General features: G+C 35.3%; 1 protein-coding gene across 1 annotated transcript; it reads left to right on the top strand.

Annotated features, from left to right (window-relative positions):
• Window positions 1-7,288: 7,288 nt before the first annotated feature.
• On the top strand, window positions 7,289-10,280 carry LOC108986969 (arginine decarboxylase-like). The gene has a single exon (XM_018959784.2). The coding sequence runs from the start codon at window positions 7,820-7,822 to the stop codon at window positions 9,980-9,982; it is 2,163 nt and encodes a 720-aa protein (XP_018815329.1). The 5' UTR covers window positions 7,289-7,819; the 3' UTR covers window positions 9,983-10,280.
• Window positions 10,281-11,512: the final 1,232 nt, after the last annotated feature.

Genomic DNA, 11,512 nt, shown 5'->3' with positions numbered 1-11,512 from the left:
TGGCCACTAGATTGACTAAAGTCAGACAGACAGTTCGGACTTTGATTCGGAGCTAATGTTGACTTCGTCCCGCTTCATGATCTTGGTCACTTGGTGACGGCAAGGAGCCGGAGAAGGGAGTTTGAGAGTTTGAAATTGAAAACAAATAGCCATAAAACAACCGGCAGACCCTCCGAAGGAAACACCTTTTTGATCAAATCGGAGAAAATTCCCTTGAGCTGTTGTGTTTGGAAAACTTGGCTTGCCATGATTCACAACTTCAATGTTTTCCTGTGAATAATTCATACATATAGCTAGCCACCCAGAATATTGAATATTTAGCAGGTCCATGATCCATGTGAATCTCGAGTGTATTGAATAAAGAAAAATACTATGTATTGTATCATACTTATTAAAAACATATTTTAGTCACAAAAAGACTTCACAAAAATAAATTTACAGATTAGAATGACTTGATTATAAAGTATATATAACGTATCACATGATATCACATCAGTTTGTGAGCTTACTTTTAAAAATAAAAATGGTAGTATCAAATATGTCCTATGAGTTTTTCCCCTCATTTTGACCGTTCATATATTAAAAAAAAAAATGTTTTTGCTTAATGGTCAAGGAAGTGACTTTTAGTGTATTGATATATTTTTTATGTTTTAAAAATGTTTAAAGATGTTTAAAAAAAGAAAAAAAAATATTGAATTTGTACTAGTGGACATGCCCAGCAGTCAAAGTGGGCAGCACACTAGCATCACTCTTTTGTAAAATCACTTTGTATCTGTAACACTTATATAATTATTATCCTCATTTGATCATTGAAAATAAATAAAAAATTATAAGTATTTTAGTAATTATTTGAGGAGTAGTGCTACACCCACCGAGTGTGTAGCTGGGTATGGGTCTCAAGAAGGTCAAATCTTTTTTTTTATATATATATATCTTTAAACATTTAAAAAAGTCATTACATCATTAAAAAATACATAATTAATTATTAAGTAAAAAAAAATGTCGGGACCCAACTCTTGATAGCTCTATCATTTTACTTATATGATTTCAATTTAGAAGATGATGTGAGAATAATAGTTAAAAAGATGATAAAATTTTGAGCAAAAGATGGCAGTTTGAGAGTTGCAATTGAAAACAAATAGCCATAAAACAACCGGCCAAGCCTTTAAAGGAAACACCTTAAAATCTAATTGGAGGAAATTCCCTTGAGCATTGGGTTGTTGTGTTGGGAAAACTTGGCTTGCCATAATTCACAAGTTTAATGTCTAACGTGGTTTGGCGAATAATTCAAACATGTAGCCGTCTGAAATATTTAACAGGCCAGTCCATGACCCTTGAGAATTTCGAGTGTGTCAAAAAAAGAAAGATGATAAATATTATTTTTATTTAAACAAATCACCTTACAAATCTCAGTTACCACCAGAAGGCTTCTTCTATTTGTTATCATTTGATGTGGTATATAGTCAGAAATCATGGAAGCACCATAACAGCCCACTTTTTGTGAAAACAAGTTTCAGTCACAGCACTAATCCTAATATTGGGAAAGCATCGGCATCAAGAGGAGGTAGAAAAAAATAGAGCAATGTTAGATACAGTCTTCATTTAGGGACTGCAATACAAGTCTAGATAATTTTATCTTTAATTTTATTTTTTTAAAATTACAAAACTATCCATCCTGAAATGATGTTTTTTTTCATTTAATGAAGGGTCTGCACATGCAGTCTCCAAGTGGGAACTGCAAATAGAATTTCTCAAAAAGATAATGAAAAAAAATCATCATTCAAAGCTAGTTAGTAGTGCAAGCAATCTCACATTCCAAACCAACAACAAATTACTATTGTATATTTTTCTGGTTTATTATGAATTAAGCTGGCTTTAAAAAAAGAGAAATTCTATTTACAGTCTTGAAGTGGGGACTACATGTGCAGGCACATACTTAAATGAGAGAAAACATTATTTTAGGATGGATAATTTTGTAATTTTATAAAATTTTAAAGTTAAAATAGTCTAAACCTGCAAATATAATCTCCAAGTAGAAACTAAACCTAGCATTGCTCTTAAAAAAATATATATAAATCACCTTACAAACACGCAAGCCATGGCGTGGACGTGGTGTGCGCTTTTTACGAACCATGCGGCTGCGATGACCAATAAAGCTAGCCCACGTACGCCACACCCGTGAGTCTCAATCATTTCAACCTTCAAAGAGTGTGATAGAGATTCTAAACAATTATAACGTTTAGACTTTTGAGTAATGAAAAAAGGCAATGAATCCACGTCTACAAGTAGTTAGACATAGGATTCTTACAAGATTCTTCCGTACCGACTTTGTTTCAGACTGATCCCCACCAAAATCCACGTCTACAAAGTAGTTCGACACAATCAACCCACATTTCACATCTTTAATGTGAAAGTCTTTTATATCAATCATCCTAAAATTATTGATATTTTTTTTTTTTTTAAATTGTAACGATTCAACTAATAAAGGAGAAATGTTTATCCCACAGATGGTGGTCAGGCCACCGATCCAGTTTTTTTATTTTTATTTTATTTAATAGTTAAGTAAATATTTTTTAATAAATTTATGACTTTTAATTTTTTTAAAAAAAAATTAATAAATTTTAAAAATATTTGAATAAGAAAAACAAAAGGCAAAAATATTTTTTACCTATTTTTTTATTATTCAGTGACTCCTTCTGTAGCCTCCCTATATGAGCAGCACCATCCTTAATAAAGTTTGTTTACACGTCATATATGAGTTGTTATATTTTTAAGTCGATCTATATAACACATTATTTATATTATTTAAATAATAAAATTTAATTTATAAAATTTAAATTTTAAAATATATCTTTTAAATTAAATTATATCATATAAATAATGTGTGATTTAGATGCCTTAAAAGTTAAAACTATAGTACTCGCCGATTTATATGTAGCCAAAATTATTATTTTTCCACATCTTCTCAATTTACGTATGAATTATATTTTATGTTGGTGTGATTCGTTTTTGTTAGATCTATATTAAGTTTCTGTGCTGTGCGAGGAGTTGTTTTGTGGTGATAAATTGGAGTTGTTTCCTATTAATAATTTTTTTAATAGGATATAAGATGTAAAATAATAAATAATAACTGATCAAAATAATAAATTTTATTATTATATAGATAATTTAATATAAAAATTAGATTTAAATAAAATAGATAAATATAAAATCACGTGATATTAACTAAAATTTAAATTTGTATTTGACCAATTCAATCAGAACGTTTTGACGTGCGTGACGCGCGTCAATAAAAGTGGTGGAACCCGTCACGTCAGAGGCGTTATCAAAATTTAAACGTCAGTTTGCAGATTCTCTCGGGGATAAGGTTGGCTGTGGAGTGAGGAAGACGGATTCAATGCTGCTTTTGAACGGCTCCCGTCAACCATTCACACTGGTGTCAATAATGTTAGGCAATTAATCAATGTATTGATTTTGTGAATATTGAATATTCCCTTTGTATAACTTCATTCTGCACCCACCATATTATATATCAGTCACCATTACAAAAATCAATTACGTGGTTTTGACTTCATAGTCTTCCATCAAATAATTATATAGTCCTAATCTCGCAATAATTATGCATGGCTGTTTTACTTTTTTTTTTTGCCATGTTTTTTTATTTAAGAAAAATATTACAAACACAAAGAAAATATATACAAATAAACTCATAAATTAATTTGACTTCATTTGATTGTTATATCTATTTTATTATAAAATTAATTTTATATCTACTTCGTAGATTTATTTTTATATAATCTATTTATAGTTGAATTATAACCGATCGATTTAAAAATTAAAAAGTTATACGTAGGTCCAATTGATTCCATAATTTTAAGCCCAAAGCTTCACATTCCACAATAATTTTTTTAAACAAATAAGAAATGCTAGTTATTGGAATTAAATCAATAATAGTAATACCAGTGAATTTGTATAGACTAGGGTTCATTGCAACCCTCTGCCCAATTTGAAAGTGCAAGAGGGTCCACAACCTTCCGGCAGATGAATAGCTATCAGCCTATCCCGTTCACTAAGCGAAGAGGTGTCGGCCAGATTGACTGCAATCCGGACAAGGGATTACAGGGTTCTAAATTCAATTTGTATTCCTCCACATCCAGCAGTTTCTTTGATACATCTTATCCAAAAAATTTAAATAGATAAGAATAAATAAATTTTATTGTTTATTTTATATTTTAATATTCTTACTCGTGTAAGTCAGATTCTCTCTTAATAGGTGACCCAACAACTAAAATATTTATTTTATATCGTAACACCAAGTATATAAGTTGTTTCACACTAACTTTAAGGTTCATACGAGTTATGTTTTCCAACGTATTAATCAATTTTAACCCAAGTCATATTCCCAGCACAACCTCTGTCCTCAATTAATCAGATAGAGTCAAATGCCCTTTTCATCCAGGTTGAAATGAGGTGCATTATTACGAGGTCGGTCCATCGATCACAAACCAAGATTTGCTTTATCCGGCAATAAAAGCGATAAATAAATAACAGTACCATGGTAACGTTCAAACGCAAGTCACAATTGGAGCAGCACCAAACAACAATATGATGGCGTTAGAATTATAATGCGAGACAGATTCAAACCTGCTTTAGTCGATGTAGGAAAGTATTAGGTCGCTGTTCTATAAAAGTCCTTCGTGTTACACGCTGATTTTCGGTTTTCACCTAACGGATAGAATATGACTAATTATTGAGAATACATCACAATCTAAATATAATCTTGAGTAATGATATATGTAGTGTAAATATTGTGTAGTCGTTTTGAAAAAGAGTAAGATATATAATTAAAAAATTAATTAATTTTTTTTTTAATATGAGTCTCGTATTTATTTACTTGTTTTAAAGTGATTATGCGGTACTTGAACACTCACGACTATAACTATCATTTCTCTAAAATATTAAGATTAGAAATAATTATTGATATGCAAGTTCGTGTACTATTTTTTAAAAAAGTTGGAGCATGTATATTTTTTTGAGTTTTGTTAGTCATGATTCTCACATACTATATTTTTTTTATTATTATTTTTAAACTAATTATATTCTTCTACTCATCATCCATACACCACATATTTGATAAGAGAAAAAAAAATTTTGTATGTAAATATAATGAGTAGAATTTTTCCATTTTTATTCATAAAAGTTTCAAATTTATTAATCTTTTTATAAGAAAGTGTGCGGAATTTATACATATTAGAATTGTATAAATTATTTTCTATATACTAATATATTATTTTAAAAAAAGAAAGAAAACTTGATAAAATCTCAACAATTTAATAAAAAACTAATGATTCAGTTTTTTTCTTTTAAAAAAAGTAAGTAAATGAAAGATCCCTATTTACAATGAAAAATGATAAATTTATAACCGATTTGTAATTGTTTTACAACTTCATCTCAAATTAAAGGGCAGTCATTTAAAATTGAATTTCTTTTAATGATTTGATAAATTACATTAGTTAATTATAAAATAAATAGAAAAAGAGTAGTTGGAATATCATTACATTTACAAATTTATTATGCGATTAATTGATTTTTTCTTGGAAATAGAAAATGTTTAAAGAAAATTCAAATGTTAACTTTTTCTTGCACTTATTACTTGAATGTGAAATAAGAAATTAAATGAAAGGTAAAAACAAAAACAAAAAAAGTATCAAAATAGAAGAGAAAAAAAAAATCAATTTAAGCTCTTATTCGAGCTTGACATATAATGAAAACAATAAATGACATAAAGAAAAAAAACCCAACATTAATTAAAATCATTGAATGTTTTTAAAGGCACCCATTAACAAAGTTGATGCAGGGAATTGGGTCCTCCAAGTAATAAATTATTCAATAAGTTAATGATATAGCTAAACTTTTTTTTATAATTACATATAAAATAGTTATAAATTTATCATTTTTTCATTCAATAACACGGTAACACCCTTTTAAAGGCAAGTGCCAACTCAAAACATTATAAAGGTGAAAAAGGTATTTACTATTTACTTTTTTTGAATAAAAAAGAAAAAAAAAAAAAGAGATTTATTATTATTATTTTAACTTCCCTGTATTTACTATTATTACTTCTTTTTTTTTATTTTTTTTTTTTGAAATAGTGTCTTGCGGAAGTCCAGCCGATCCACTAGATAAGGGTTTTCCCAGTTCCCACCCCACCAGGGGCTGGGGCCCCGCAGCCAAGGCGACCTGTGACCTTTGTAGAAACTTTTGTTTTGTTTTGTTTTTTTTAGCTGCTAGGGTGCGGCTTCTAGCCAGGCGTGCGATTAGGTAAAATTTCATTTATTTTATTTATAATTTTTTAAATATAAAAAATATTAAAATATTAATAATTATTTTCTTAATCAATACATAAAAAATTATAAAATAAATTAAATACATAAATAGTCAAAATAAAATGATAAAATGAAATGTAGTAGCATCTTTCTTTTTATTTTTACATAATTTTTTTCCTTGTATTTTAAGGGAAAAATAAACACCTGTCCTGAAAAAGAAAAAAATCCAACAAAGAGCCACCCAGGTATCGGCGGCAAGACAATGTAAACGTGGCCAGATCAAGGCAGTTAGGAGATGTTTAAATAGTGAGTTGTGGTAAAATGAATGAAAATAAAAATTAAAAGTTGAATAAAATATTATTAAAATAATTTTAAATATTATTTTTATTTTAAATTTTAAAAAATGAAATTATTTATTATATTCAATTTAAAATTAAAAAATTATAATAATAAAATAAAATAAATTGAAATTATTTTATAGGATCCCTTTGGATACAGAGAAAGAAACTTCGTGCTGGTTTCCTACTTGAAAGAAAGGAAAAATCGTTCGTTCCGAATCATACGTTACGTTTGAAGTTTGAACTTCTCCTCCGCGAGTGATCGCCACGCAAGTTGGCACTTGAGACCAGAGAGTAGAGAGAGAAAGGAGTCTCGGGAGAGAGAAAGCATTGTGAACTGTGTGTGAGGAAAGGCTCTCGCCCCGCAACACACTGCCCACGCGGCAACTCGACGCCGATTAGTTGTTTGGATGGAATCTCAGAACATAAAACAAACTATTTAGAAAGTATAAATACTGTATAATTATTTAAAAAATAAATAAAAATTTTTATTAAATTTTTTTTTTATATATAAATCTTGTATTAATTTTTTTTTAATTAATTATACGACATTTATACAGTATTTATCATTTCTCAAAATATTATAACTATTAAAATTAATTAACCCGATCCTCCCCTATAAATTGCCGCTTCATCTTCCATGCAATTCTCGCCCATTCATGTTATCAAAAAAAATTATCGCCCATTCATTCCTCGTTATACGTCTTTGGAACAAACTCCATAATCTATAATTCCCTGCCCTCTCCCGTCCGTTTTCCCCTCACTTTCCCAGAAAATTTCCCATTTTCTTTCTCCCTCACTCTTCCAATGATCTGCATGTTTGTCCGTTTTCGGAGCTTAAACCGTTGATTTGCATGTTTCCCAGTCACTAGGAGCTGATCCATTTAAAACATCGAATCCCTCTTCTTCTGAGGTTTAGGCGTGGGGATTTGGGATTGTAGGGTAATAGAAGAGGGCGTTTCTCTTTTTCAATAGGTTCTCACTGCCTTCTTTTGAGGGGGTAGCCGGGGCCTCGGCCTCGGCGGGGTTTAAAGCCCCCACCTTCACAAACCAACCAGAACAACAATTATTTCAACCGAAACCCTAACAATAACTTTTTTTTTCCTTCATTTTTTGGTTCTCAATTATTAACTGCTGAGATCTTCGTGGTAAGAGATGCCGGCCATGGCGTATTGTGTGGACGCTGCTGCAGCTAGATTTTCTCCCGGCTACGCTGTTGCCATTCCGGTGGCGGGTAATCCTCTTCCTGCGCCGGTACCACTTTCCGGCGTACCTCCAGCAACCAACAACTTGGAGGTATCCCATTGGTCACCTTCCCTCTCGGCCGCAATATATAAGATCGATGGCTGGGGCGCACCTTACTTCTCGGTGAACGCAGCCGGGAACGTCTCGGTGCGTCCATTCGGAGCGGCCACTCTGGCGCACCAGGAGATCGATTTACTGAAAATTGTGAGGAAGGTCTCTGATCCGAAGTCGTCCGGTGGGCTTGGATTGCAGATGCCCCTGATTGTTCGCTTGCCCGACGTGCTCAAGAGCCGGCTTGAGTCCCTCCAGTCAGCTTTTGATCTCGCGGTACAGTCCCAAGGGTACAAGACTCATTACCAGGGCGTCTACCCGGTAAAATGCAATCAGGACCGGTTTGTTGTGGAAGACATAGTGAGGTTCGGGTCCCCTTTTCGGTTTGGGTTGGAGGCTGGGTCGAAACCTGAGCTCCTTTTGGCGATGAGCTGTTTGTGCAAAGGTAGCCCGGAGGCTTTTCTGATTTGCAATGGTTTCAAGGACGCGGAGTACATTTCGCTAGCTTTGTTCGCTAGAAAGCTCTCTCTAAATACTGTGATTGTACTTGAGCAAGAAGAGGAGCTTGATTTGGTGATTAATCTTAGCAAGAAGTTTTCTGTTCGACCTGTGATTGGCGTGAGGGCAAAGCTGAGGACGAAGCATTCGGGCCATTTCGGATCGACCTCGGGCGAGAAAGGCAAATTCGGGCTAACAACGACTCAGATTTTGCGCGTGGTGAGGAAGCTTAAAGAGGTGGACATGCTCGATTCCCTGCAATTGCTGCATTTCCATATAGGCTCTCAGATACCTTCGACCTCTTTACTAACCGATGGTGTGAGCGAAGCCGCACAGATCTACTGCGAATTAGTCCGCCTTGGCGCCCACATGCAGGTCATCGACATTGGAGGCGGACTAGGTATCGATTACGATGGTTCCAAATCCAGCGAGTCCGATATATCAGTTGGTTATAGTCTCGAAGATTATGCTGTAGCTGTAGTTCAAGCAGTTCGGCTTGTTTGCGACCGCAGGTGTATCAAGCACCCGATTATATGCAGCGAAAGCGGCCGAGCTATTGTATCCCATCACTCCGTGCTGATCTTTGAAGCGGTTTCAGCCAGTGCATATGAGTCTCCATCGATAACTTCTTTTGGGTTGGAGAATTTCATTGAGGGGCTTCCGGATGAAGCTCGTGCTGATTATGGGAATTTGTCAGATGCAGCAATCAAGGGCGAGTATGAGACATGTTTGCTCTATGCTGATCAGTTGAAGCAACGCTGCGTCAATCAGTTCAAGGAAGGATCTTTGGGGATGGAGCAACTGGCAGCCGTTGATGGGGTTTGTGATGTGGTATCGAAGGCAATAGGGGCAGTCGATCCAGTCCGTACCTACCATGTGAATCTATCTGTTTTCACCTCAATCCCTGATTTTTGGGGCATTGGCCAGCTTTTTCCAATAGTCCCCATTCATCGTCTAGATCAAAGGCCGTCTGTGAGGGGGATTCTGTCGGACTTAACTTGTGACAGCGATGGTAAGATTGACAAGTTCATAGGGGGCGAGTGGAGTTTGCCGCTTCATGAGCTGGAAGGCGATGGGCGGTACTACTTGGGAATGTTCTTGGGAGGGGCTTATGAGGAGGCCATCGGTGGGCTCCATAACCTATTTGGTGGGCCGAGCGTTGTCCGGGTATCTCAGAGCGACGGCCCGCACAGCTTCGTAGTAACACGCGCCGTGCCGGGTCCATCGTGTGGCGACGTCCTCAGGATAATGCAGCACGAGCCGGAACTCATGTTCGAGACGCTCAAACACCGCGCAGAGGAGTGCATTGATGGCAGCAGCATTGCCGCCAATGCTGCTCTGGCTAGCAGCCTGGACCGTTCATTCCACAACATGCCTTATCTGGTGGTTGGAGCCTCTTCTTCTTGCAGCTTGACTGCTATCAATAACGGCGGCTTTTACTATTGCAGTGAGGATGAATACAATGCTGTTGCTGCTGATTCTGCTGCCGCTGAGGACGAGCAGTGGTCTTATTGTGTTGCTTGAGATTCTGTCTCAAGTCTTTTGCTAGTGCTATCTATCACCTTCGAGTCGTTGGTTGGATGTGCACTAGGTCGTCGTTGTCTATTTTAAATTTCTTTAATGTTTCTTTTTAATTCCATGAAAGAGCAAAGGATTAGAGGAAAGCTCCTTTGGCTGTAGTGGTGAAGAGAGGGAGGAGGGGGATGAGAGCCGAATCCACCCTCTTTTGTAAAAAAAATTCACTGCTTTACTAGTTTAACAGGTATTTTGATAATTAGGCGGTTCTTATGCTTGACAAGAAAATTGCACCTGTTCAACTTCACTCACTCCATGTTTTGAAAGTTTCAAGCAGTGCAAGGCCCCACTGGGCACTGAGATTGTCATAGTTGGCTGGCTTTCTTAATTTGCTTTTTATTCTTCATTCACTTGTGATCCTGTGTAGGGCATACGCCTTTCTTGGGTGTTACGGTCGTGTTTGGACTTACGTGCTTTTTCCAGAACGAAATGGGAAATGGGATCAGTCTCTTGTGATTAGTGTCGGACAGTATGGGATTCTGCAACCATGTTTTGTGGGGTCTTCTTGTTTTATAGTTTGTCTCTCTGGCGAACAACCAAAACATTGAACGGTGACCTTGCACGTCTACTTTGACCCAACGTCTGAGTCTTAAAACACCGCAACATTTTGTTTATATTCTATTATGATTTTATTTTTCTTTCTGGGTGACATGTTAACATCGTTGAGGTTCTAATTAAACAAGAGTAATGCTAATATACGTATAATTTTATATACAATACATTTGTATCACAATTATATCAGTATTTTTTAATTTAAATTTTATATTTCAAATTTTAAAATTTTCATCATTTTTAATAATTGACACATCAACACATAGGCCTGTGCAAAAAAAGGTTTGGCCCGATCAAACCGAAAGGCCAGACATGGGCCCATCCGACTAAAGTCAGGTTCAATGGGTTAAACCCAATACCAGATTCATTTTATTTAATATCGGTCGAAACTTATCATCCCGAGGAAAAAACTAGCGCGCATCTATTCTCATCAAACCATAGCCTCTCTCTCATATGTCTCATATCCATCGTTTTCTTCTTCTTCTCCTGTTTGTTTCTCAGTCAAACAGTTAAGATTTTCAAAAAATTCGTGTTAAGAAATGATGGGCAACGAAGAAGTTGACGACCTGCACGAATCCCAGGAAGAAATGGAGTCTCTAGTTCTTGACGAGCTAGTAGCACAGTACCCGATCACCATGACCCGCTGCTCTCTTTCTCATCGTCTTTGTTCATTGATCATCATAACCCTAACTCTTCTTTAAACGCATTCCTTGACCCGCCATCATATGCCGAAGCCATCTTCACCTTCTTTGATTCCTCATCCAACGGCCACGAAACCCCCAAACTCTCTTCAAATGCCAACCCTCGAAGCTCCGATTACCTCTACATCTCGATCTCACACTAGTTATGGATCTGGAGGCGGTTCAAGGCTAGCTGTGGCAAGTATGTCCCTCGCGTTGTTCTCATGGATCTGGAGCTTGGTACCAT

Source organism: Juglans regia, chromosome 13, assembly GCF_001411555.2.
Source record: "Juglans regia cultivar Chandler chromosome 13, Walnut 2.0, whole genome shotgun sequence".
Classification (NCBI taxonomy): domain Eukaryota; kingdom Viridiplantae; phylum Streptophyta; class Magnoliopsida; order Fagales; family Juglandaceae; genus Juglans; species Juglans regia.
The sequence above is the reverse complement of the archived record's forward strand: the minus strand, read 5'-3'. Positions and strand labels throughout refer to the sequence as shown.

Coding starts and splice junctions, on each gene's coding strand:
- LOC108986969 (XM_018959784.2), top strand. CDS start 7,820: ATGCCGGCCATGGCGTATTGTGTGGACGCTGCTGCAGCTAGATTTTCT.